The sequence below is a fragment of the Ambystoma mexicanum genome, chromosome 2p (genome assembly GCF_040938575.1).
Source record: "Ambystoma mexicanum isolate Mex_15411 chromosome 2p, UKY_AmexF1_1, whole genome shotgun sequence".
NCBI lineage: Eukaryota > Metazoa > Chordata > Amphibia > Caudata > Ambystomatidae > Ambystoma > Ambystoma mexicanum.
Window position 1 is genome coordinate 598517883 of NC_090923.1, and position 26943 is coordinate 598544825.

Consider the following 26943-nt stretch of genomic DNA (forward strand, 5'->3'; position numbering starts at 1 on the left):
AAAAGAAAACTTGTTTTGGAAATCCCATAAACTCTAACTCCCATAAAGGCTCAAGTACTGAGACGAGGAAGAGGAGAAAGGAGTTGATGCAGATTGAAAGAAACCCAAAGTTGAATATGCAGACTAGTTGTTCGGTTAAATCACAAGTGCATTGGAAATTTCAAAATGGCATCCGTACTCCAAGAGAAGGCGGAACAGGAGAGGACTTTTTTCGCCACAGTCAAGAGAATAGGCACATCTATGTGGCAGCTTGCAAATGTGAGCATCGTATACCGGCGTGGCGAGAACGAAGGAGAGATGGAACGTGCACCTTTTGGAGGACCGTCGCAGTACTGGGCGCAGCAGGGGAGCTCTCGCAGGTGCGGCCGTGCCGAAAACAGCCTTCTCCAGTCCAGGAGACACACCACGGTTCGGGAAGGTTGTAAAGTAACAGTGAGTCTGCCTAAAGGCTTTGGGGACACCAAGTGTACTGACAGGCATGTACACACGTAAATGAATTAAGAACTTTTGAATACTGACCAACTTAAGTGCAACGACAAACGTTGAACAAGTCCCCATGTATGAGATGTCATTGTGGCGGAAAGTTGGAGCAAGTGTTACCTTAAGCAAGCAAATAGAAACACAGTGAAGTGATACAACAGCAGCACACTCAAAGAACAGTGAAACTGAAAAGAAACCCTGTTGAGCAAAGTACACTAGGCACTTGACATTTGGGGGTGGGGGCAGATACCTGGCAGAGAAATATGCCAGGGTATCTGCAGGACCCCAGAGACGGATTCCTGACAGGGGAGTATACCAGGGAATCTAGGAATCCCAAAGAGGAAGTCCTGGCAGTCAAATAGACCAGGCACTTTGTAATTGAAGGTGGACTTTCAAATTGTGGGAAGATAACTGACAGGAGAGTACACCAAGGGATCTAAAGAACCCATAAGAGTATTTCTGCCAGGGGAGTATAGCAGGAGATCCACTAAAGCTGTAAAAAGGAAACCTATTGTGAAATTCATCATATGATTAAGAAAGAGTTGAATGTTATGGAATGTATTGTTTGTATACGAACTTTCTGAACCTAATTTAAAGAGCCATAACAACTGTTTCACAGACACTTTTGTCATTCTGCATAACTCTATATCCCAGGGTTTCTCCTTGGAAAATGTTTATGTTGGATTTACTTTTGATTATGAACACTTTTTGCCAACTCAAAGTCAGAGACATTTCCTTACACTCTTGGTTATTAATTTCTAGGTGTGAGGGCCATATCAGAATGTTTTTGCTTTAATTTTTGTTTGTTGCCTAGGCAGGGAAACTCTATTTGGGATAGGGATAGAGAAGTGTTCACCCAACCCATTTCTGTTTAATAAACATGTCTGAAACTGAGAAAACTATACCTTTTGCGTCCGCCTCTCCTTTGTGAACTCTCACAATACCCATGATGATCAAGTCCATTAGCCAAGAGAACCACAGTTGAGCAGAATCCTAACACTAATCCTGTCATAAATGTATAAAATAACATTACCTACTAGCAACAGATATTTATGACCTATAGATACTACAAAGTATTAGAATAAAAGGTAATACAATGTGTCTGTCCAGATGATGATTAATCGGGATGCATATATATTTCCTTTACGAGCCAACCTATGAACGTGACGATATCAGCAGATATAACCCCTAATAAAGAAAGGATACCGAAAGATATGTTAATGCTCATCCATAAAGGCGTAGGGTAAGTGTGCAGACAACGATACAGCAAGAGAATATCATTAGACTACAAAGAAACTATTACATAAATATTGTAATACATAATCCCACCAACTGTTTTCTCTTTCCAGCCACTAATAATATAATAATGAAAGCTACAAGGGGGGGGGAAGCCCTGAGAAACCTCCAAATGGAGAGAAACAAAAGTAGGCACAGAAGCTGACTCTAGACTATCTAATTTGAGTTTCTTAGAACCTAAATAAATACCTGTATCTGAGGAGGAATTTAGCAACGCATAAACCTAACATCAGTTGAAAAATGTTACCAAATAAAAGGAATGTTCCTTATTTAACAAAGTAGTGAAAATGTGATTAATAACTAAACTTATCTGGGAAGGAAGCTAGAAAAACATGTATCCAACTAGTTTAACAACTGGTTGAAAACATGGGATACCCAGATGTAACTGATTGTACACTTGGACACATTGAGAATGTGCTTAATTGAACTAATATATACTGAAAAGACGAATTAAATGAAAAAAAGAAACTATAAAAAATGTGAACTGCACAACACATTTAGTGTATTCCATCAATAAAGGAACATAGGAATTTACTGGCGTGGAGGCAGGTGACAGCTGCCATCTTTTAAGGGACATTTAAACTTTTGGGTGTGAGGCCAAAATGCGATATGGGGGCGGGCGTCTCCATTTGCTTGTGGAAGTTTGGCTCATACGCATGTTCATGTGAGTGGAACGTTTTACATTTTCTTTTTCTTTACAGATACACCACGAAGCTACCATCGTTAACCTCTTGGAGACCATCTTCTACCACAAGGTTTGTGAAGATTCTGAGCATATTTGGAGAGTTGTCTGTTGTTGGGAAGCATTTATATTTTCTGACTTGAACGTTCCTGTTTAGAAATATGAGCTCAAACATATTGCACAACTTGGAGACCCTAACACTGAGCGATTAAATAAGTTGCGTTGGCCTGATGTTTGTTAGTAACTGATACTTGCAGTCTGCAGACAGAAGGAGTCACCCTTCTTCAACTATATACTGAATTTGGATTCTCTAGTAAGATCCCTGCTATATCTATTGTAACATTTGATTATCCCTCTTCTTCCTTCCATTAGTGTTAAATTATGCTGTGCAGGGTATGCTAAACTTATTACCTTATGTACTGCTTTTGGCTCTTCCTCATCTAATCCTTATTTAATTTCTCTTGCACAGGTGTACCTCCACCTCCCTCCTTTGCCAATTTGGTAATATGATTAATGTATGTGCTTGGGGGATATATCAGGAGAGTCATGTGTTATGGTAGATGGGTTGTTTTGTGTGCCATTCATTCCATTTCTCTTTTTGTGAATACGTTCTAATGACTTGTTGTTTATTTGAGAACTGATAAACTGTGTTTGTAAATATACCAAACAAGGGCTGCTAGCCCTAACTGGCAGTTGCATACATGAATTCCCAAAACTCTCAACTTCCCTCAAGAGCTAGTTCTTTAACTCGACCTTGAAAATTACAGTAACATCACTCAATAGTACCATGACTATGATAGGTACCCCCCCCGCCCGCCCTAAATATGAATACGGGACCATAATTTAAATCTTACATGCGGCAACCACATAATTACTGTTGCAGGAATCCCAAACCAGTTAGATATGCCCATAAATGTTATCCCATTTAAACCTAGAATGACCAAAAACACACCACCGGCAGCTGTAGTCTGCTGTGCCAATTCCCCCCCCCCCCCCCCCCCCCCCAAAAAACATGTTTTTTGGAAAGCCTGAACTTGGGAACCTTGAACCTGGAAAACTCAAACAAAGGGGAAGATAAAGAGTCTCTTAGATTTTACACTTTACATTTTACATTTAATCATTGCAATGCATTTGAAAGACGGCTCTTTCATGAAACATACTGAGGAAACACACTTGCATTAACTGCATTTCGGCAGTTTTTACAAGATAAACCCCCCCCAATAAAACATAATTGCTTTCAATGAGTTGGACTTCTTTTCCACTTGAAACCCGAACGGCCTGGTGAGAATGCCTGCATCTTCTTTGTCTTTGTGGTGCCAAGAAGACTGTGTGGTGAGGAAGAGCAGCACCGTGCTGTAAGTGCTGGACTTACTCGAAAGGCATGAAGGTGAAGCTTCATTGTACGTATGATTTATTTTTTATTTCTGCTAAGGGCCAACATTACTGGGCAATGGCTCTGTGAACTGAGGGACTCTGCTAACCCTCAATGAAAAGGCATCGAAACCAGCGCACTCTGACAACTCCTGAGCTCCGCTCTCAGCTGCGGGTTAGCATGAACTGGAGCCTGTCGGTTGGGTGCCTTGTCAATAATGGGTGACAGGGCGCCAACCTGCCTATACCATCGTCCATTATGCAGGCTCCATGCTAGCCCAGTGTAAACTCCTTCCTAAGCCTTGCATTTCCCATTCAGAATGCCGGCTGGGGCACTGCACCTTTTGAATGTGACTCCCCCGCACATTAACATGGCATGTTTCTGTCTCTTGAACGCTTTTGCAGGAATCGGGAAGCACTCTTTGCTTCCTAAGGCACTATTTCCTACGTACGGTGCAATCGCAGCTAGCTGTGTCCTGTGTGCATTTATGGTTTGCGCTGCGACATATGCCCCAAGGCGCACGGCCGATCTTCTACTAAAGATAACGCATGGACGGTGGGAACCAGTGGAGTAACGTTGCTAAAATGTTGGGGGAGACATAACATCTAAATGAAAGGGGCCCCTGCCAAATGAGTGGACAAAATGGTGTGCCACAAAAGTTGGCAGAAGGGCCAACACCCGATCCCCACTCTTCCATACATCACTTCTTAGTTTGTGTATGGTTGTGCTTAAGCTGTGTGCTCTAGTACCTTGAAGCGTCGGTGTGCTAGATGGAATTACCCATAAAATATCTCTGACCAAATAATCGGACAGACTCAAATAAGATGGTGAAATATTGCTTTAATCTCAAAAAAGTAAAGCAGGGCGAATAAACACTCATCAAATCGATTTGTGCAGGATCACACTATTATGTTGATTATAATCACTTTATATAATACTAGATGCATCATCTATGATCTCCTACGTGGCAAACTGTAAACCCTATCGAGGGGTGCGATTTGATTAGGGAACATGTCTACATATAGATAATACGCATGTTAATCCCTTATTGGCGGTCTCTTGTCAGTGAGGCACACTCTGGGCTACTTCATTACACGTCATGCGATTTACTCGTAATAGCCGGGAATATGGCAGCAGAACAATACTTTGGAACATTGTATGTAAAAGTGCATGGCAGGCTTTTCAATTGGATTGTGTCCTCCCACGTATTCCTCATCTTTGATATGCGATATCAGCTCAAGCTGTTTCGGCACATTTTATTTGGCAGGAGGCGCTGTGCGTCGAACTCATTGACTTGATGTCCATCAAGAGCCTCCGTTTCGAGGATGGTGGCATCAAAGGTATATATATAGCACCCACAGCGCACGTTGGCTTCAGTTATTTTTTTCTGTGAATGTTATCGTTTCAAGAAATAAAGTGAACTTCTTTACTTCACAACCTCTTTGCTTCGATAAATCGAGTAGGTCTTCTTCGTCAACACCGACAACTCCGAAGACCGAGTTCAAGAAGTGTTGAGACTGTGGGTTGAAAATGTTAAGTAACCGATGCACATAGCATATGTTTATGGTGCCTTTCGGTGGAGCATAAAACCTTGGACTGCTCCAAGTGCCATTCGATGACAGGAAAGGCCTTGAAGGAATGAAAGGCAACTCTCCTTGGAGGAAGAAAGTTGAGAGGTCGAGATCGAGGATTGCCTCCCACCACTCCTCATCGAAGAGGTCCAAGAAAAGTCACCATAGCTCACCCACTTTGATTTCGTCGGATGCTTCTCCTGAGAGGTTATGGTGCCCCACAAAGAAATACACTCCGGTCGAGTGGGAGGCTTTCAGAGCAGAGATAATAAAAAGATTTGAGAAACAAAAACCTCCAAGCCGTGCTCCTACCACGCCTTCCAAAGAAGACGGGAAGGAAAGGGCTCGACCTAAATCCTGTGCGCCCTCAAGCCTGGGACGAAGGCCTAATCCTCACTGAGAGCCGTTGAGGCCTCGAGTCGATGACGTATCATCGAAGGCTCCGTCGAGCCGAAAGCACAAGCATACTTCGAGGTCGTCAACACCATTGACGCCGACTGCACCTTCGCCAGTCAAGACCTTGACTTCGACGTCGAAGGTATCGATGCCAGCTGTGCCATCATTGCCAGCTGTGGCATCGACGCAGAGTGCCCCACCAAAATCTATGGCGCCAGTGAAAAAAGTTACAACGGCTCCTCTAGCGTCGAATCCATTGTTCATTAAATCCTTGATACCTGAAAAGACTTGTGTGCCTTTACCAAGCAAGAACTGTTTTAAGTCCCTTACGTCAATATATGAGGAACATGACCCCTCGGAGAATGAGGCACCATTTGGCCTCCAGTTTGGTTTGCCAAATGTACCAGAACGTTTTATTTCTGAGAAATCAAGGTTGAGAGACCTTTGACAACCTGCAGATGGACAGTGGGGTGGACACCTCACCTGAGCTAGAGTTTGGAAGACCAGAGGCAGGAGAATATGTTGATGCGTCAAACAGACAGCTCATGTCCAAGGTAGTTACTACATGGGGGGCCGGCGTTACCATTCGAACAGGATGATCTGACGGACATCCCAGATAAGGGTTCTCAGTCGGATCCTATATTACCTTTTCATATTGCTCTGCCAAAAATGGTTGCAGCGAATTGGGAAACACCAGAAACCAATCGCTTTAAATAAAAACTTGACAAGAAAGTACCACCCTTCCAGTAGTGACCCCGACTACCTGTCAAAACACCCACTCCAGATAGCCTGGTGGTACAGGCAGCTACAGCAACTTCAAGGCAAGCAGCTTACCCTACGATCCCTCCAGATAGGGTTGACAGATGAGTAGAAGGATGGGCATGGAAGTTATTTTCTGCAGGGAGTATGGCACTTAAATAAGCCAACTCCACATGTGCCCTTGCAACATTTTCATTCACTCTATGGGACTGCATTTCCATGGCGGCAGAGCACATTCCCGAGGGGCGTGAAAGAGACTAGTTCTAGCCATAATTAGAGCCAGCAAAGAAGCCATGTGCAAGTCTCTTCAGTCAGGTGTGGATTCTGCTGACCGCATCAGCAGAATCATGGCTACTGGCACCGTGATACGCCGATTTGCGTGGTTGAAGAAGTCTGGCTTTGCACCGGATGTGCAATCCAGACTCCTCAACATGCCCTCTGACGGGTCTCACCTTTTTTGGCAACAAGTCTGATGAGAGCCTTGAGAAGTTGCAGACCTCAAAGGCAGCAGCCACATCTTTAGGTGCTGCTATTAAGCACCCTCAGCCTTTTCCCCCTAGTGGACAGCCTTGGAGGGGTAGATGCTACTCCTCAGTTGGAAGAGCGCAGGTAATGGCTGGTCAAATAGGCCAAAGAAAGTTCACTCGTGGTCAACGAGGGAGAGGTGCAAAGTCAGCTCAAACAGGGGCATCTTTACCATCTGCCACTGCATCAGCTGCCCAAAAACCTCTCTGAGGTCATGAGTCACAACTCACCAATGGGGGGTAGACTGTCCCAGCATCTAGAAGAATGGCGAGTCATTACTTCAGAAGCTTGGGCATTGGAAACCATAGCCCATGGGTACTGCCTTCCTTTCATACAGAGACCTCTGAGCAATCCACCTGGGAGCCTCTCTTTGAGGATTCCAGATTCGCTCCTTGTGCAGGAAATTTTAATCCTGCTAGAGAAAGGCACTATAGAACCAGTGCCTGAGGCGGAGAGGAACAAGGGATGGTATTACCCTTTTTTTCTAATACCCAAGAAAGACTGAGGACTGAGACCCATCTTGGACTTGAGAACCTTGAGCAAGCTCCTCAGGAAGGACAAGTTCAAAATGGTCGTCACACTGTCTCCGAACCTTCAGGCCCTCCAACTCCAGCATTGTATGGAGCCCTTCAGGATGCTTAGTTTCATGTACAAATCCATTCCAAGCCCAGAAAATACCTGAGGTTCGCAGTTGGCGGTTCTCATTATCAGTTTCGAGTTCTGCCATTCGTGCTAACCTCCACCCGAGGGTTTTCATCCGACTGATGTCGGTGGTGGCAGCGAGTCTCAGGAGGGGAGATTCAAGTGTACCCCTACCTGGATGATTGGCTGATCAGGGCGCATTCTCCCAAACATATCCTGCATCTCAATTTCACCTGCCACTCTCTTCACAGACTGGACTTCACCCTCAATTACAAGAAGTCCCATATTAAACCTTCTCAAAAGCTCCAGTTCATCCTTGGGAACGAGCTTGCCACCCGAGGTGAGTGCTCAAGATATTCTACAGATGGTCACCAAATGTCAGAGTATCCAACATCACCCGGCCTTCGATTTTATTATTATCATTATTTATTTTTTTAGGTTGCTTAGCCTCATGGCTGGCATCCTGCATTTTTCTGGTGCCAGAGGCCCGCCTGAGAATGAGATCCCTTCAGTGGGCTCTCAGCTCAATGGTCCCAGTTCTCAGGAAAGATGTCGGACCTACTTCAGGTTCCAAGCAGGGTCGCACAGGATCTTCTGTGGTGGGCCTGCGAGGACAACATTCTGAAGGGAGAACCCTTTTGGCAATCATGGCCGGAGAGAACAGTAGTGACAGACGCCTGACTCACGGGGTGGAGAGCCCACACCAACAATCTGACAGTCAACGGTCGTTGGTCTCCATCAAAGTCCAAACTACATATCAATCTATTGGAGCTGAGGGCATCAGACTAGCGCTGAAGGCCTTCTTGCCCTCTGTGCGGGGGAAGAATGTCCTGAGAAGGACAGGCAACACAGTGGCCATGTACTACCTCAAGAGAGGAAGTGTAGGGTCACTACCACTGTGCAGAGAGGCAATGCAACTCTGGTATTGGGCACTTCAAGAAGGAATTTCCCTATCAGCAGTTCACCTAGCCGGAGAGCAGAACATGGTAGCGGACCCTCTGAGCAGGCAGAGCACAGTGTCCCACAAGTGGGAACTAGCTCAGGAAGTCCTTCAAGAGATCTTCACCCTTTGGGATCCATCAAGTGGATCTGTTCATGACCAGTGTCAACCGGAAGTGTGAACTCAACTTCTCCAGGGAATTTCCCCCAAGAGGAGCTCTAGGGGATGTGTTTGTGGTGGACTTGGAATTTCCACTCCTGTATGCATTTTCTCCAGTCCCCGTCATTCCTTGCGTAATCAGGATGTTGAGAAAGTTCGAGAAATCCATGATCCTAATTGCCCCGGATTGGGCCAGGAGAACGTGGTACCCAGAACTTCTGGACATGTCCATCTGTTCTCCAGTGCGTCTTCCACAAAGAGGACCATCTCTCGCAAGAGGAGGGTTGGGATCTCCATCCAGAGGTCAAGACACTCAACCTTCACACTTGGTTTCTGAGAGGCTGGGATACAAGAATTGGGACCTCCCGGATGACGTAATGGAGATTTTGCTTTTGGCCATAAGGCCAGCAGCAAAGTCTTTTTACCGTTGACATTGGAACATATTTAGCAACTGGCGCAAAGACAAGAATGTAGATCCTTTTCTGTTTTAAACACTGGATGTTTTATCCTTTCTACTATCTGTGGCTCCAGATTGGTACTATTAAAGGCTATTTGGCAGCACTGTCCATCTTTACACGCTCGTCGGAGGAATGTTAATATTTCAAAATTCCACTGGTGACATCATTTCTAAAGGGGCTCACTAATGTGTCCCCCCATCTCCTTTACAGGTCCCAATTTGGTAGCCTTAACTTCAGCCCGTAGAGTAAGTGAGTTGCAGGCACTTTCATCTAAGCCACTCTTTACTAGCTTCCATAAGGATAGGGACGTTCTGAGGGTTAAGTCTTCATTCTTACCCAAGATCATTTCTGACTTTCACGTAGGACAGAAAATTGATTTACCTTCTTTCTATCCCCCACCTCATCCTGGAAAGGAGGAGGAGAGATAACACAGGTTGGAACCTCGCTGAGCTTTGAGCTTTTATATATCTAGGCTGTCAAAGCTTTGCATTGATGATCAGCTTGGCTATACGGGCCACAAAAATTAAACAATCCCTATCCAGGTGGATCATTCTGGCTATTTCAGAGTGTCACAGACTGGCAGGAAAGGATCCTCCTGAAGGGTTACAAGCCTATTCCACCAGGGTCATGGCTACCTCTGCAGCCCTGCAAAGGGGTTTACCAATAAAAAGTATTTGTGAGGCAGCAACTTGGTCTACGATTCACACGTTCACAAAACATTATTGCCTAGATTCTTCCCTCAGGCAGGATGGGAGCTTTGGAAAAGCAGTCCTGCATTTGGTTCATGAAAACCTATATGAAATTGAAATTTGTACTCCCTCCACCAAATCAAATACTGCTTTGTGAGTCTATCAAAGATGAGGAATACATGGGAGGACACAATCCATTCGAAGAACGAGTTACTTACCCCTGGTAAAGTTCTTTCGACTGGATGTTCCTCCCACGTATTCCTCATTGCGCTCCCAGCCTACTCCATAGAAGAATTTCACATGCTATTACAACTTTCATTCCTTTAAGGTTGAGTATGGTTATTCCAGTGGTTGTGCAGGTATTTCTACTGTAAGAAAAAACAAAACGGAAGTCAACGGGCGCTGCGCATGCTATATATACCTTCGATGACATCATCCTTGAGACTTGGGCCCTCAAGGGACATCAAGTCAACGCCATTGACGCACTGCGCCCTCTGCCGAAAATAATTCTGAAGCAACTAGAGCTAGAAATCGTATATCAAAGATGAGGAATGCCTAGGAGGAACATCCAGCCGAAAGAACATTACCAGGGGTAAGTAACTTGTTCTTCTGATTGGTTGGCAACCCAATCCAACCTTGGACATGTGGCCTGCTAGCAGCACGTACATAAAAATGAAACCCAGGTGCTTGGTGATATGTCGGTTCTCCCCCTTTTTTTCCAATTAGTCTACCCTCTCTCATCGGTAGGCCTCATGCCAGTGTCCTCTGTTTGAAGGCTGACCTTGTCAGTCTGCACTGTCTCGGAACATTCGAGGGATTGTAGGTACACCATTATCTTTGTTTCAGACTTAATGAATAGCCCTTGTTTGGAAGCTCTCCATCACATGTCAAGAGCCAATGAATGTGTCCAGGTCAGCAGTGCATTTAACACCATTTGATTCAATTATGCTGGGTGCAGTTGCTGCTCTTGGCCTTTAGAGACTTGTTCACTCTATCCCATATAAACGGCATGTCCTTTTAATTGCCCAATACTTGGCATCTGTGAATGTTCTTGTTCCTCCTAATCTTTGGGAACATGGTGTGCTCGTTAGACTCCCTTCGTGCTTTGCCTTCATCTCTCGAAGTAGCATCCTTGGTCCTAGCCCAATGTACTCCCCTATTTTACAAGGGAAAACCGCTTATTCATCTTTTTACTTCAAAATCCTGGGCTCCTATTTTGAGGTAGCTGGGTTGATTGACATAAGCCGGTGTCCATCTTCTTCTAATGGTCGTCCTAAACGTTGAATATATACCTCTCATAAGCAAGCTTCTATATGTTCCCTCTACCTTTCATTTAGGCGTATTTACAGTTATTGACCAGTGAGTCACTTCATTGTTCTCTGTGCTCATAATTACTGTTTCGTGGAGTGCATGTTTCTCTTAGTGCTTCAGTTACATTGACGTTCTGAAGTTTTTTCATATTGTTTCAACATAGGTTCTTACAGCTTCTTTATGATATTCCTTTGCTGTCATCGGGATTTGTTTTAGCGCACATCCATTCTGCTCATGGCTGCATTTTGACAGCTCGGTAAAGTACATCCTTCTTGGTAACTTTCATCCACTATGTCGGCTTGCGGGTACACTCTGAAAGGTTGTCCGGAGTGCATATCGTATCGCATATAGTCAATGTGGTGTAGGAATATTGCAAGGATTCAGGCAGGGGTTCCCCATCATGGCTCTTAGTCTGTCATCCCAATATGATGGTGGCAAGGGGGCAGGGATTAGGGAGAAGACAGGTACCTCCTCCACTAAATGTCCCCCCTCTGGTTGAGTTCTCGACCAAACCCTTCACTTCTTCTGCAACTCCTGCTATTTCTTCTACCATTTCGTCATATTTTCTTTTCTTCAGAACCCATATCTTCGTACCCTTCTCCCCCCATCCCCCAGGTTACCAGCATTTTTTTTATATGTTCATCCACACTCCAGGTCATGAATCGACAATCTCCTGTTGGTGAACAGAATGTCCATTGTCCCACATACTTCTTCTGATAATTGGGGAAAAGATACTTTGTTCCTGGAGGTGCAAGGATACTTTTCTTTGTGCTCTTGGTTGCTGGCTTCAGTTTGCTCAATTGTTCCATAGTCAATATCAACCATAATCTTCATTCCAAAAGCTTTCTTGGCTGTCTTCTTGCATTGTCCCACAATGATCATTATGAGACAGAATCCTAGCAATACAAACACTAGTATTGCTCCAGGCATCTTGAAAGCATTTGCTAGTCGAGTTGGAATCCATGAAAATGGAGATGTAAACCAATCATAATCTTCAATTTCGTCTACTTACTCCATCTTCGTGTGCATGTTAGTTAATCTTGAGTTAAGGTTCCATTTTCTGCATCATGAGGACAGACCTTGGAGCACACGCCTCTTTCCATTGCTGTAATCAAATCCAGGACATACCGATTCTGGAGAATCATCAGCCAAATGGCTCCCAATTCTTCTCTAATTGCATTGAATCCTTTTATTGTATTGTTAAGTTGATTGTCTGCAACAGCTACGATCTAGTAATCTGGAGCCATTTAGCATTTGCTGCAGCTTGAAGTCCTGGCAAGAATATAAATGTCATTATCATTGCCGTCTTGCTGAACAATGTATGATCATCTGGGATATTATCATAAGACTCTGTTGCTTTTGCTGAGAAATAATTGCTTCTCCTCAATCAGCGAAATTCAGGTGACCCCTTCTTTCTTATATGGTAATCCATTTTTGGAAATTCGTCAATATGGAGATCACTTTGTGGGATCACCAATGTGGGTAAATGCATCATCGCAATGGAGCATATTCCTCCCCAGTTCTGGGGCAACTGCATGTAGGCTCTGGATCCACAGGCCTAATATCGATCCATTAACACTGCAGTTCCTCCATCAATTCCTGGCACTTAAATGATCTGTTCACATCCTTTAGTCATCCCAACCAGGATCAAACCACTGTTCCTGAAGCGTGTTGTTTTATTTTTTAGCGGTATTCTAGAAACTGGTCTTGCTTCATTTTCCACCCATGTGAGTAACTGAGTACTTGGCCCATGATTTCAGACATTTGTCACTCACTATCTTCACTATACTGGCTGATTCCTCCTTCATTAGATGTGCAGGGCAGGCCCTTCTTCCCATCCAGTACTACTGAGAACACGTCTATATACCACCAGCTGAGGTCTTTCTCCACATCGTGGCTTTCCTGGTTTTTCAATGGTGTCTGAGCAATTCAACTTTTCCATCTTGACCACCCTTATTTGTTCTCCTATCTGGAATGGATACACAAGTTTCTTGGTTGTCCACCCTAATCCATTTTCGATCTTGTCTTCACATGGGTATCTTTAAATGGGAATGCCGTTTTTGTTCACCATCGTAACATCGCCCATTTTCCTTCTAATTGTCCTGGTTGTGCATGCTGCTTGATGACTGAGACGTTTGGCATCATATGGTGAAATTTCTCTTGCTATAAAAGTTCTTGTTGCACCTATGACGTACTGGATCAAGAAACATACATTATCAGTTTTCGTCTGACCATCTCCTTCCCACTTCTTTCATATGCTGGTACCATAGGTTATTCTTTAAATGTACAGCATTATCGAAATAAGAGTTTATAGTTTCATGATGCTTCCCACTTTCTGTTTTATGTTGAAACAGGTGCATTGTTATATTATGTAATCTGGCCATTATATCTTTGGCAGAAACAATAGTGGATGTTTCTGTATCATGCATCATGCTATCATCATTTATAACATTTATAAAGGCCATTAAAATAAGGAAGAAAACACAGATCATGATACTGTTGGAGATTACCATTAATAAATATCACATGAAAGCCTATCGGTTTCTTAGACAATGCATCTCGAATCTTTTGAAGCTTCTCCATTGTATGAATATGCAAATGTATCACCTCCTTTTTAATCAGTTCTATATCAGAAAATTGAGTATTGTTTTGATTATCACTCTTCAAACAATCCAACTGTTTTTGGATTTCTCCAAAAATTCAGCAATGTTTACGTTTCTTTGGATTAAAGCTGGATATGTTTCAGAAGTGTAAGACGCAATGCTAACTAAGAATGCATATACCAATGTAATAGGCATCATAGATGAAGATTACAAAATGTTTTTCTTCCTTTTCTTTCAAATCTCACATTGTTTGTTGGAGCCTATTCTAGGGAAATGTTCCATGATTACTGCAAATGAATTAATCTATATATCAATCCTAATCTAAACATGTTTTGCTTTCTTTATCCTGGCCATAGGTTGTGTTGTCATTCGTTGTTGCTCTTCTCTTGCTTCACTGTGGGCACTTGCTTCGCTGGGAGCATGTGCAGGAGAAGTCATTGCTTTACCTTTATAGGGCTTGATATTGTGTAGATGGATCCAAGCCCGTCAGCCCTCGAGCTTCGCAGCAGTAGGACTTACTTCCTCCACTTAAAAAGGCAAGTTGAATCGCAGGGTATTCCAGGTGTGCACAAACTTGCATACTTGCACCTGGTTCCCTGTTATTTTGGAGGTTTTAATAAGTCCTTCAAACTACTAAGCAGATTGTTTGTTTCGTTCACTTTTGGCGCCTCCTGTTGGTTTTTAATATGTTGAGAAATAAAAGAAATACTTTGTCATCATTTTCAAATAATCGTGCATCTCATCACCTAATGCCTTTGCTACTCTGTGGGCGTATGTATTTGCCCTTGTTTGGGGGGTGAGAGGAGTTCTCGTTCGGCATCCAGTTACAAACTTATGGGGCTTTAAATGGTTATCTGGACCAGGTTGATTGTGTAATGCATACAATGCAAGGAGTAGGCAATGCAGCCATCCCTTCTTCAATGTTATTTTAAGCTTGGCTATTCTCTCCTTCAGAAAGCCATTTAATCCATCACATATACTGCTGGCTTGCAGGTGATAGGCCGAAGCAAACTTAGGCGTGATGCCTAAAAGTGAGACTTTTTTCAAAGATTTCACAAAGCTCATGCAGGAGGTGGTCCTATGGTTAAAATCTTTTTTGGAGGAGCAGAGATCAAGTGTCTGTTGGGGTGAAAACTCATCTGAAGAGGAAATTACTACATGCTGAGTTACGCAGAGGGCATGTTTGCCCCCCTACTTTTTAATATATATTATCCCTCAGTCTATATAGAACTAGAAAAACTGGGGCTTTTATTTTCTAACTACGGAGATGACTTCAGCTGTCGCTTGAGATCAGTGGAAATTATGAGGTCCAGAGAAAGCTGAATCTTGTCTACCAAACTATAAAGAGTTGGATGTCAAACAACTGGCTATGCTTAAATGCAGTCAAGACTGAGCTCATGATATACCAATCACAACATGCCAGAGACAACTTGATTCAGGACTTTGATGACTTTGTGATCGATGGTAGTCCGATAAGAGTCACTTCTAGAGTGAAAACTCTTGGCACTAACATGGAGGCCAGCCTTAATGGAGGTACCCATGTTTAGGCGATAATAAAAAAAAAAAACACCAGTTATCACCTCAAAGTTCTAAGACAGGTTGTGCCGCTAGTTTCTAAAGAAAATCTGCAAAACTAGCAAGGGCAGTGATACTGCTACGCCTGGACTACTGTAATGCTCTATTGGGCAGAGAAAATAGAGAGGACATCCAGAAGCTACAAAAAGTACAAAATGATGCAGTACATATGGTGTACTGGATGGCCGAAAATGGGCCCACCTCTGCAGCTCGGAGGGAGCTGCACTGGCTGACTGTCACATCCAGGATTCTTTTTAAACTTTTGACAGTATGTCATAAATGTGTCTTTGGTTCTGCACCCCAGTACCTCAAGGAAAGGGTGAACATTTACTGACTAAATAGGGATCTTAGATCTTCAAAGGCCTGTCGCCTACAAGTTGACCCCATAAGAAGAGCACGAGGAAACAGTCACATTTCCCAGTTCTGGCAGCCCTGGCTTGGAATGAGTTGCCGGAGACCCTTCGAATGGAGGAGAACCACTTGACCTTTAGAAAACTGTTGACAACCAGACTGTTTAAATAAATTGCTTCTGTCAGAGTTGGCTTGCAGTTGCTGGTAGGAATAGTGCCTGGGTGCAGCGGGGCTTTTGGCGCTTTAGAAATACTCTAACATAACAAAGTGCGGTCCATTGTCAGATCTCAAGCATTCGCACACCCACCCTCTTAGAAATACTTTTTCAACTAAAACCTTTGCAGCGCATGCACCATCAGGATGCATGCATGGACCTGCTTCAATCCATCTAGAAAAAGGACAAATTATAACTAACCTGTATCAATAACCATTACATGTTTGCAACATATCCACATAGTCTATGTGCAAATGTTGGAGGGGGCCATTTGGTCTGGGTATTACTCCTCTCACCGTTTGCAGGGTATGCCTTGCCGTACATTTCTGGCACAAAATACAGTTTACAATAAACTGTGCCACATGATCACTGAGATTCGGTATGAACCAGTCTTCTGCTATTGTAGCAGCTAGACTCTCGAGTCACATGTGCTGGGTAATGGAGCTGCTCCAATGCTACTTTCAACAATGCTAGAGGCATAACTGGCATTCCTGTACTGTCCTGCCTCCAAATTGCCTCAGTGAGGGATAAAGAACACTCCTGTTTTTTCGATAGATCCTTTTCGTCTTGTGATGATCGTCCTTCTATCTCAGTTACCTGTACAAAGGATGTCATGTTAAATCCTTCTTTAACCAACATGCACGCCCTGCTGCTTTCCTTGTTTCTTTATCTCATCTTCAACTATGGTTGCATAATAGTCGGCACGTTTGGCCTCAAGTCTGCGGTTTCGTTCCTGCAAGAGATTAAGTCTTTTCTTTTTGAATGGGCTGCGCATTTCACAGTGGCTATGGTTTCTGGAAAGCTTAAGGCTTCACTGAGCTTGTCTAATAGTCCCCACATGTTGTACTGGAGTGCCATCTGCGCAGAGGAAGCCTCTCCTCTTCCAACGTGACAGGTCTGCGTGTACAGTTGTTGTCATGTAGGCAGAGTCTGAATACACTGTCACTTCCTCATCCTCAAAACTTCGTAGTGCATCAATAGGCATGGTTAATTCTGCAGCCTATGCTAAATAGGTTGACAGCAGTCTTCTACTTCTAATTCAAATGTACCTCCTCTGGTAATTTTTACTATTGTTGATCCCTTGTCTCACTTGTTTTCTGATCGATTCTAGATTAACCATCTTCCTATACCATTCTCTTGAACGTGGGCAATATAATTATAACACTCAGTATCTGAAACAGTCATGCACATCATCATCTTCTCCCACTGGTTCAGCTATAAGCGTTGCTGGATTCACTGTGCTACACCTTACAATTCTGATTGCTGTGTTCAAGATATCACCTTGTACCACAATGCTCTTTGAGTAGTCAGTGTACTTTTGGTTTTTTCCAAGATTGCAAATAATGCATGCTCTACAGATAGTTTCAGAACACTGCATAGTTATACTTGAAGCTTTTCTATGGCAAATGTAGCAGCTGTCAAAGATTGTTCGCAGGGATACTGTCCTTTCATAACTGGATCTAAAACCCCACTGTAATAAGCAAATTTTTTATGACCATGTTCTAATGTTGTTTTCTGTGTAGGGACTGCAGTCAAGAATTCTCCATTTCAGTGGGAAAATAAGTACAATTCTTTACTGTAATTTAGAATCCCTAATACAGGAGCTGTACTAATCTCATTTTTTTAAACCATGAAACCCTTCAATCATGTCTTCTGACCACACTAACTTAGTTTTAGCCACCTGTGCCTCTTTAAGCACTTTTAAAAATGGTCGAATATATGTACTCATTTCAAGATTTTTCAATTTAGCTGATCTATACTCAAACATACATGTGGTTGAAGCCTCGCTATACTTATAGTCCAAGTATGAACAATATGTGCACAATACTAAAAATATTTTAAAAGTTATGAATAAATAAAATGCCCATAAAAATGTTCTAAATGAACATGACCCAATATTTAACACATGGTGAAAATAAAATGAACAACAATTAACCACGCAAACATTTAACCATAATAGACAGATTTGTACAACATAAATGACATTATACACTTAATACACTATTTGAGTGTGTAACTCAAATGACATAAAATCTTGACATGTTCCAGTTCTTCAAGGCTGTCATTGCATGAACTTTCTTCAGGGGAGAAAAGCACACGATTTCTTGATTGTCACCATGCAATCCAGGGCCACATGTAGGTTTCCAAATACGAATCAAGGATTACTCCTAGAACAACAAACGAAGGGGGCCACCACTAAACACCACTAACCAATTTCTCGTATAGTCAGTACATGCTCCAAACGTATCTTTGCATTACTGTCCCTATACCCCTAGTGGTGGAGTACCAGAACAAGGTCCAAAGATTGTATTACAACCCTGCCAACCAAAATATCAAACAAAATACCTCTTAATAAGTGTTTGCAATGCTGATGTCTTCAGTACATCCACAAATAGCCCCAAACTTCCTCTGTCAAGTTTATTATTATTCCATGGAAGCTCTTGAGTATCTCAGAGTCTCAAGTAGACCTGCAAACAAACACAGAACGTTGTCTGTTGGAATGTGTGACCGAAAAAACGGTACAAGACCCATCACCATCACCACTAGTAGTGCCATACTGCTCTCTACCATCACCGGAAATGATAAGTAAGCAAGAATATGACTATCTTACTAGGAAACAACGGCGAGTGCCAGTTTTCTACATCTTACCTAAAGTTCATAAAAGCCTTGTTAACACTCCAGGCAGACCCATTGTTTCTGGGGTCAGTTCCATACTAGAACCTCTTTCCAAGTTTGTAGATTTCTATTTAAGACCATTTGTCCTCAAAATGAGGAGCTACTTGAGGGACACAACTGATGCTATCAACAAAATTGAGAATTTACCATTTATACCAGGCAAGTCGTTATTGATCTGCCTTGATATACAATAATTATACACGGTTATTCCTCAAAGAGCAACCCTTGCAGTAATTGAGGATATCCTAAGGGATAGAGAGGATGGTCATCCAGTTAGTAGTGCGTTCATTTTATGGTGCGCTGAGTTCGCCCTTACCAAAAACTTTTTTCAATTTCAGGGGGCATTTTTTTTCGAGCAAATAGAAGGTACCGCCATGGGTGCTGCCATGGCCCCTAATCTTGCCAATTTGTATGTGGAGTATTTTGAGAAGTCAGTCATCTATTCAGACACCAACCCGTTCAAGAAACATCTAGTGGAATGGCTAAGATATATAGATGATACCTTTATGCTGTGGGAGGGCTCTGTAGAAGAGGCAGACTCCTTTGTTGAATGGTTGAACGTCCAGAATTTGTTTCTTAAATTCACCAAGGGGATTAACTCACAGGAGATACATTTTTTAGATATCACCATTTTTCACCATATGGGTAATCTAAAAGTGAAACCTTATCACAAGAAAACAGAACAGATAAGAACTCTCTCCTCCATTTTTCATCACGCCAACCACATCAAAACCAATTTGCCTTTCGGGCAGTTTCTTAGACTTAAGAGAAACAATAGTTTACAACAAGACTACAGTGACAGCGCCAATATTCTGTCATAAAAACGACGGAGTAAAGGTTATCCCACTAAACTTGTCAAACACTCTTCGAAAAGAGTTTACAACAATAATCGTGATGCCTTATTGGAAAAAAATAGAAGAGATGAGGCGAATCGGATTGTATTCGTGAACACCTTCTCTAATCTGTCCTACAAAATCAAGGGCATTATCGTCAAGACATGGAAAAAAGTTTATAATGATAAATCTACTACACCGCCTTTGGTTGCATTTATGAAAAGTCAAAACATCAGAGAGATGCTAATCAGAAATGATATATCCATGAAACGTACAGCAGAACCCAGACAAACCACTCTATGGAGTCTTCCAGCTGTTAAGGGTCATTTTCCCTGTGGACAATGTGTAATGTGTGCCTCCACTAAAGAGATTAAACAAATTATACTGAACACGGCTACCACATGGGTATTGAACGAAATGACTAATTGCAACATCGAAAATGTGGTCTATTTAATTACATGCCCTTGCGGTTTACAATACATTGGTAAGACCAACAGGAAGTGTTGCATTCGGATGGTGGAACATCGTAGCTGTATCAAGAATCAAATAATGACAGCCCCTTTAGTTAAACATTTTGTACAAATGAAACATTCCCATGAAGATTTCAGATGGGTCATTCTAAAAAAGGTACGGGGCAATGACAAGATAGACACTGATCGAAAACTTGTGCTATTTGAACAAAGAATGATCTTTAAATGTCAGAGCCATGTTCTTGGTTTAAATGAAGAAATTGAGTGTCAATACACACATCTAAATTTGTGCATTGGGACATTGATGTTCTCCTTATTGAGTGTGAGAAAAGAGATTTACTGTGGATGTATCTATAGTGGACATGTGAAGAACAGTGTTAGTAGATCCACGGTTTTGAAGTATACCATCTGTGGAATTTCGTTGTCATGATTGATGGGATTTGGGATGTATACTAACGACAAGGCGAAATTATGTCTATTCTTGTTTTTTAATGGGTTTCCTGCAAGTCTGTTTGAAATGCAATGTGTAGACACAATAATGTTGATGCATACCATATATATTCATGTGGTTAAATTATCTGCAGTGTTGTATACCATTGGTTCGTGACCACTCACAATTTCTCATGTATAGATTGTATTCATTTACATATTTGCCTGCATGGAATTCAGGACCTGCTTACATTTGTTTTGATACCCTTTCAGGGTGCTGGCTCCATTCCTTTCACAACATCCGAAGGGAGCCCGTAATAGGGGTAGTCTTTTTTTTCTGTGTCTGTTATGGTATAGACACCCTTTTTGAGTTATTTCAGTTGGGCAAATTAACTTTTGGAATTTTAAATTTGGTATATTTGGATGCCACACAATTGTAGGCATTCCATTAGAAACTCTGTGTTTTAAAACGGAATATATATATTACCTTTCGGCCATTGCAGTCCTCTTTCTATGCTTATGAGCCTGCAAGCCTTCCCCCCGTTACTTTTATGAGAAGCGCGAGACGTAGAGTCGACATGCGCTGTGGATGTTAGATGTGCTAAAGTTCCGCCTGCTCTGAGTGTGTGATTAATCACTGCCGCACAGGTACGTGACTATGGGAATCCGTGTTTGTATAATATAGAACAGTATCTACTACGCAAGGATGTGACACGCATTGTGTTCAAGCCTACTTTCAGTTTTGAGAGTGTCATATGTCCATGTGTTTCACTTCTAGTTGTACTACACAGAGGAAGTGGCAATATGTTACGCGTACCGTACTGCGACGGACAGGATGTTGCTTTGAAGTCATTTGGACAATAGAAGCAGTTAATGAGGTATTTCCTTGATACTCTTTAGTAAACATTGGTGATGGTAGAGAGTAGTATTAAACCACGAGTGTTTGGTGGTGGGCGTTTAACCGTTACTTGTCGTTAGCCATACTTCTAACAACTTAGTTGTTTTGTGTGGATTATAGGAGCAGCCAATGAGGCCCCCCTTTTGGCACTTTCTGGCAATACCGGTGATGGTAGAGAGCAGTATGGCACTACTAGTGGTGATGGTGATGGTCTTGTACCGTTTTTTCGGTCACAAATTCCCACAGACAACTTGTTGTGTTGTTCTGTTTGTTTGCAGGTCTACTTGAGACTCTGAGCTACTCAAGAGCTTCCATGGAATAATAATAATAAACTTGACAGAGGAAGTTTGCAGCTATTTGTGGATGTACTAAAGACATCAGCATTACAAACACTTATTAAGAGGTATTTGGTTTGATATTTTGGTTGGCAGGGTTGTAATACAATCTTTGGACCTTGTTCTGGTACTCCACCACTAGGGGAATAGGGACAGTAATGCAAAGCTATGTTTGGAGCATGTACTGACTATACGAGAAATTGGTTAGTGGTGTTTAGTGATGGCCCCCTTCGTTTGTTGTTCTAGGAGTAATCCTTGATTCGAATTTGGAAACCTACATGTGGCCCTGGATTGCATGGTAACAATCAAGAAATCGTGTGCTTTTCTCCCCTGAATAAAGTTCATGCAATGACCGCATTGAAGAACTGAAACATGTTGGGATTTTGTCATTTGAGTTACACATTCAAATAGTGTATTAAGTGTATAATGTCATTTATGTTGTACAAATCTGTCTATTATGGTTAAATGTTTGCGTGGTTAATTGTTGTTCATTTTGTTTTCACCATGTGTTAAATGTTGGGTCATGTTCATTAGAACATTTTTATGGGCATCTTATTTATTCATAACTTTAAAAATATTTTTAGTATTGTGCACATATTGTTCATACTTGGTCTATTTTTTCTGGGCTATAAGTATAGGGAGGCTTTCAACCACATGTCTGTTTGGGTATAGATCAGCTAAACTGAAAATTCTTGAAATTAGTCTTTGTGCTCTTTCTTCATTGTATACAAATGTTTGGTCTACCTCTGATCATGTGAGAGAGGAAGTATTGTTTAAGGTTATCAGCCTTTAGTAAGGTTACCAAATATATGTACTGTAATCAAAGACCCAGACCCTGCAATAATTGCATAGAACTAAAAATTGCTGCATTTTTTTCCCCGTCCATTTTTGCCTGTACGGTTCTCATAATGGCTTCTGCTCTTTCAGTTGTCGCTTTTCTTCCTCTATGCAAGATGAACTGTCCTATGTACAATACTTCTTCCTGATAATACTGTAATTTTTCTTGGTCTACTTTGTACCCTTTATCTGCAAGTATCATCATAGGTTTGACAGTCTTCTCTACATTTTCCTTCTGTCCCTCTGCACACTAAAATGTCATCTCTGTACTGAATTATGGTGCTTTCGAGCTGAACATTTCCCAAGTCCATCTGAAGGACTCTATTAAAAATAGAAGGGGACTCAAAGTACCCTTGAGTGTCATGATGCCTACCTCCAAGGAGCCAGGTCCGACCCAGCTACCCCAGAGGCAGGCATCATTCCCCCCAGGGAAGTGCCAGCGGGCCCAAGCTGGGGCCCTTTGGACACAGTCCTGGCGCCTTAGGCGCCAGGCTCATGTTGGACCCCTGTCCTGGCGCCTTAGGCGCCAGGCTCATAAAGCTAGACATGTGTTCAAGTGTTTTAATGTGCACTTACCTGATGCAGACCATGCTGCTACATCCAGGCCCTCTTGAGGCCTGAATGGAACTACTTTACCTGTGGGACCACTTTCCACCTGGGTGTGGTCGGGGAAGGATACATACCTGATCGGTGGAAGGATACATGCCTGGAACTTCTTCCAAAGCTATTTAAACCACGCCCGATCAGCAACTCAAGCTTCGCGTTGTTCTGCTCCTCGCAGCTGGACGCTCACCGTGTCAGCTCCTGCATCTGGACTTCAGCCACGCCTGTCAGCATCCTGGGTCGCCTGCAAAGGGAGATAAGAGAGAATTGGAGAGAAAGAAGACCTTACCTGCTAAAGCTGCATCACGGGGACATCACACCGACGATCCTGAAAGGGAAGACATCATTTTAAAAGCATTTTGCTTCGATCGCTGCAGCACTGCATTTCACTCACCTTTCCTGGGCGCCTCCATCTTCAGCAGCGATCATCCGGATCCGCACCCACTTCCCAGAGCCTAGAGAGAAAAGACAAGAAAACAAGGTGAGAGAAGGAAGGGAAATAGGAAAAGCTCAGTTTCCTTCTAAGACTTACCTGTTGGGTCATTCCCATTCCATTTCGGGTCCTGCCGCTTCCTGGCATTCCGGACCACGGCCCCAATGGGGAAAAAAGACAAAGACATTGAATGAGCGAATGCAAAGACATTACCTGAACGCTCATCCAGAACTTACACTTCGGGTTGGCGCCATATCTCCGGCATTCCGAACCCCGGCCCCTAAGGGGAAAAAGACATAAGCATTAGCACTTGCTACAATAAGACAATGAACATTATTATTAAGCTTGAACATTTGAACTTGCAACATAACTCTTACAGCGCCTCATCTGAATAGTCAAGCTTATTTTGAACTCCCATCAAACCTCAATCCAGTGAAGTAACTGGGTTTCAACGCGCCCCTGCATCAGAAGCAGGATGGAGAACTCATCCTTCCAGACCCTAAGGTGAGACTTCACAGGGAAGCGTGGAAGGATATCGAGGAGGGTTGGAAGGGAGTGGGAGGCTTGAGCATTATTCCGTCAGTAGGTAATACTCCCTTTTCACGCACAGGGGAATATTCCTGCGAGCCAGAAAAGCCAGCGTAGAGGGGCCCTTCCTGTCCATCATCAGAGTCCTGCGCTTCACCATTGAAGAAGCATCAGCACTCGAAGCCAGACCTGCGCCTCTGTGGGAATCAGGTGAGCGTGACATTAAAGCAAACGAGTATGTTTCAGTCTAATCGTTCAATATGAAAAGTCAGTCAAATCCTGTGAGTTGACGGGATATTGCACAATATTTTTGCAGGGTTTGGAACTAAAGGAAACTCTGCTTTGACTATATTTAGGGGGTGAACATCCTGTATAAATCGCCACCCCCTCCCTTTTGATTTTTTTGACAGGGTACACTGCCGTGTTGCATGGAGAATCTGATGGTACTAGAATGCCTTGTTTCATAAGGGCGGATATTGTTTTCAATATCCCCTCATCCGCTTCTCTGGACATTGGGTCATGTTTTGCACCTGGCACAATAGCTCCTGGTTTAAGCTTAATTGTCACTGCAACTACTTTCTTCAGTAGGCCCACGTCATATGGACTTGCAGTCCATAGACTACTTGGCAACTTCTCCACATATTCCTGAAATTTTTTTTTTCGTTTTTCCCAACACCATTCTCTGTGATACTTCTATATTCTCAACTTTAATACAATAAGTGAGACTTATAAAGAATGCTAACTGATCTGAATAGTCATCTCTAAACGGTTATTCATCTGTCAAGTCTCTCAGTCACTATATCCTTTATTGAGGGCTATCACTGTTCTCCATCCCCTTCCCTCATCTGTCCCATGAAACATCATCCTTTCTTCCCTTACCATTGCTGCTTCTAATTCCACAGGAATAACTTGCCCTTCCTCATCATCCATAGGAATTTCTGGCCTGAACAAAAATGTATCAGACATCTTTATTATTTTAACTGCCAATTTAGGTAACCATGATAATAAAACGGCCATGCCATACAAAAACACTTCTTCGTTTAGAGGGACTCCCCTTAAGGCTTTCTTTCATGCAAAGGCTAATATAAATTCCCTCACATTCATATATTGTAACGTAGGGGTTGAACACACTGTGCCTTCATCAGTAAAAGATATTGTTGTGTTAAGTTTTGTCATTAAATCACACCTTAGTATATTCACTGATGTCTGTTTAGAGTATAATAATGGCATAGAAATGTTTGGTTTCCTGATATAAATGGGTAATTTGTGTGTAAATGGAACAAAACTTGTCACCCCAGCAAATCCCTGAGCACTCATGGCAATGCCTGACATTGGATATTTTTCCTTGCGGACACAGGAACGAGTCGCTCAAGTGTTTACAAGAAATGAGAATGTCTCGCCCCCTATCGTCACTTTTACCCTTGATTCCTCTTGGGGGTCTGGCATTACAGATAGTACTGAACACATCAGGTTGTCCTCTGGTCTATCCTATTGTGGGTATACCTTCATCCCTGTGCCTGTGAAGGGATTCCCTCCCACCACAGTCACACTCCCTAATTTGACTGTTGATGTTTGTGTTGCTGCCGTGTCCATTTGCCTTTGTGATGCGCTTGTTTGTTGCATTGGGATATATTGTATTTGTTGAGTGCGTGGCTGTTTCATTTGCATAGGCATTTGCCGTTGTTGCCCCTGTAATGACTGTGCGCCTCATCACGAGTTTGGCGGTAACCCATAAAATCGGCGGTAACGCTATCAGTGCCGAATTTCAGGTCCGTCGGATCACGAGTACTAATACCGCGGGCGCAAATACAGCCAGCTGTAAAAACGTTGGCTGTAAAAGCGCCAGTATCCATTCGCGCTAAAACATAGCAATCACGAGTCTGGCATAGGTGCTATTAGCGCCAGAAAAGCAGCGGATAATCCGCCGAAAATACCCCCAGCAAAATGCTGGAGGTAAAAGAACACAGGGCACAGCAATAAGGGCCCAGGTGAAACCAATGCAAATCAGAGGCCTACAAAGGACCCACCCATGCACAACACACACTTCCAAACACCATGCTGCCATTTGGAGCCGGGAGCCTTGATGTGGACATTTACCTGCTGCGCCTGGAGCTACAGAGGCCAGCCAACCAGGCCAGGGCCCTGGGAGCGCAGGGGGTGGTGGGGATGAGGAGGAGGAGGAGGAGGAGGAGAAGGAGGAGGAGAGCAGCACCAGCAAGGCGGCCAGCCATCCCCAGGCCCAGGCCAACACCCTGGGCCCTGACTGATGGCCAGTTGGTGACCGAATATAGGCTGGACAGGGCAACCCTCACGGAATTGCTCGACACAATCCAAGCTGACATCGGCAGCTGTATAGCCATCAGCACAGCAGTACCCCCGCTTGTGAAGCTTGTGTCCGTGCTACAATTCCTCGAGACTGGCAGCTACCAACACACTGTTGCCATGATGCACGGCATGGCCCAGTCCATCTTCAGTACCATGCTGGGATAGGTGCTGGATGCACTGTTGATCCATGTGAATGAGCACATTGCATTGCCAGCCACACAGGCACAGGTGAACCAGCTGAAGGGTCAATTCCATGCCATTGCCCAAGTTCCGAATGTAATGGCAGCCCTGGACTTCACAGATGTAGCACTCGTACCACCCCAGGCACATGAGGCAGCCTACCGAAACCGGAAAAATTACCATTCCCTGAATGTGCAGATGACATGTAGCCCTGACCTCACCTTCAGCCACTGCTGTGCCCGCTACCCAGGATCCACCCACGACTCCATGGTCCTGCGCAACAGTACCCTGCCAGCGTACATGGAAATGCACCGAGGCCAAAACACATGGATGCTGGGTGAGAACAAATGTAGTCCGTAATGCATGTTGAATC

The 26943-nt window shown here is 43.2% G+C and overlaps 1 protein-coding gene across 1 annotated transcript in view; it reads left to right on the top strand.

Moving 5' to 3' along the window:
* Nucleotides 1–26943, top strand: part of ZMYND10 (zinc finger MYND-type containing 10) — a 1281921-nt gene that overhangs the window by 508516 nt on the left and 746462 nt on the right. Inside the window, exon 4 of the mRNA XM_069644108.1 lies at nucleotides 2478–2531. Coding sequence (XP_069500209.1) covers nucleotides 2478–2531 — 54 coding nt within the window. The remainder of the gene's footprint in view (nucleotides 1–2477; nucleotides 2532–26943) is intronic.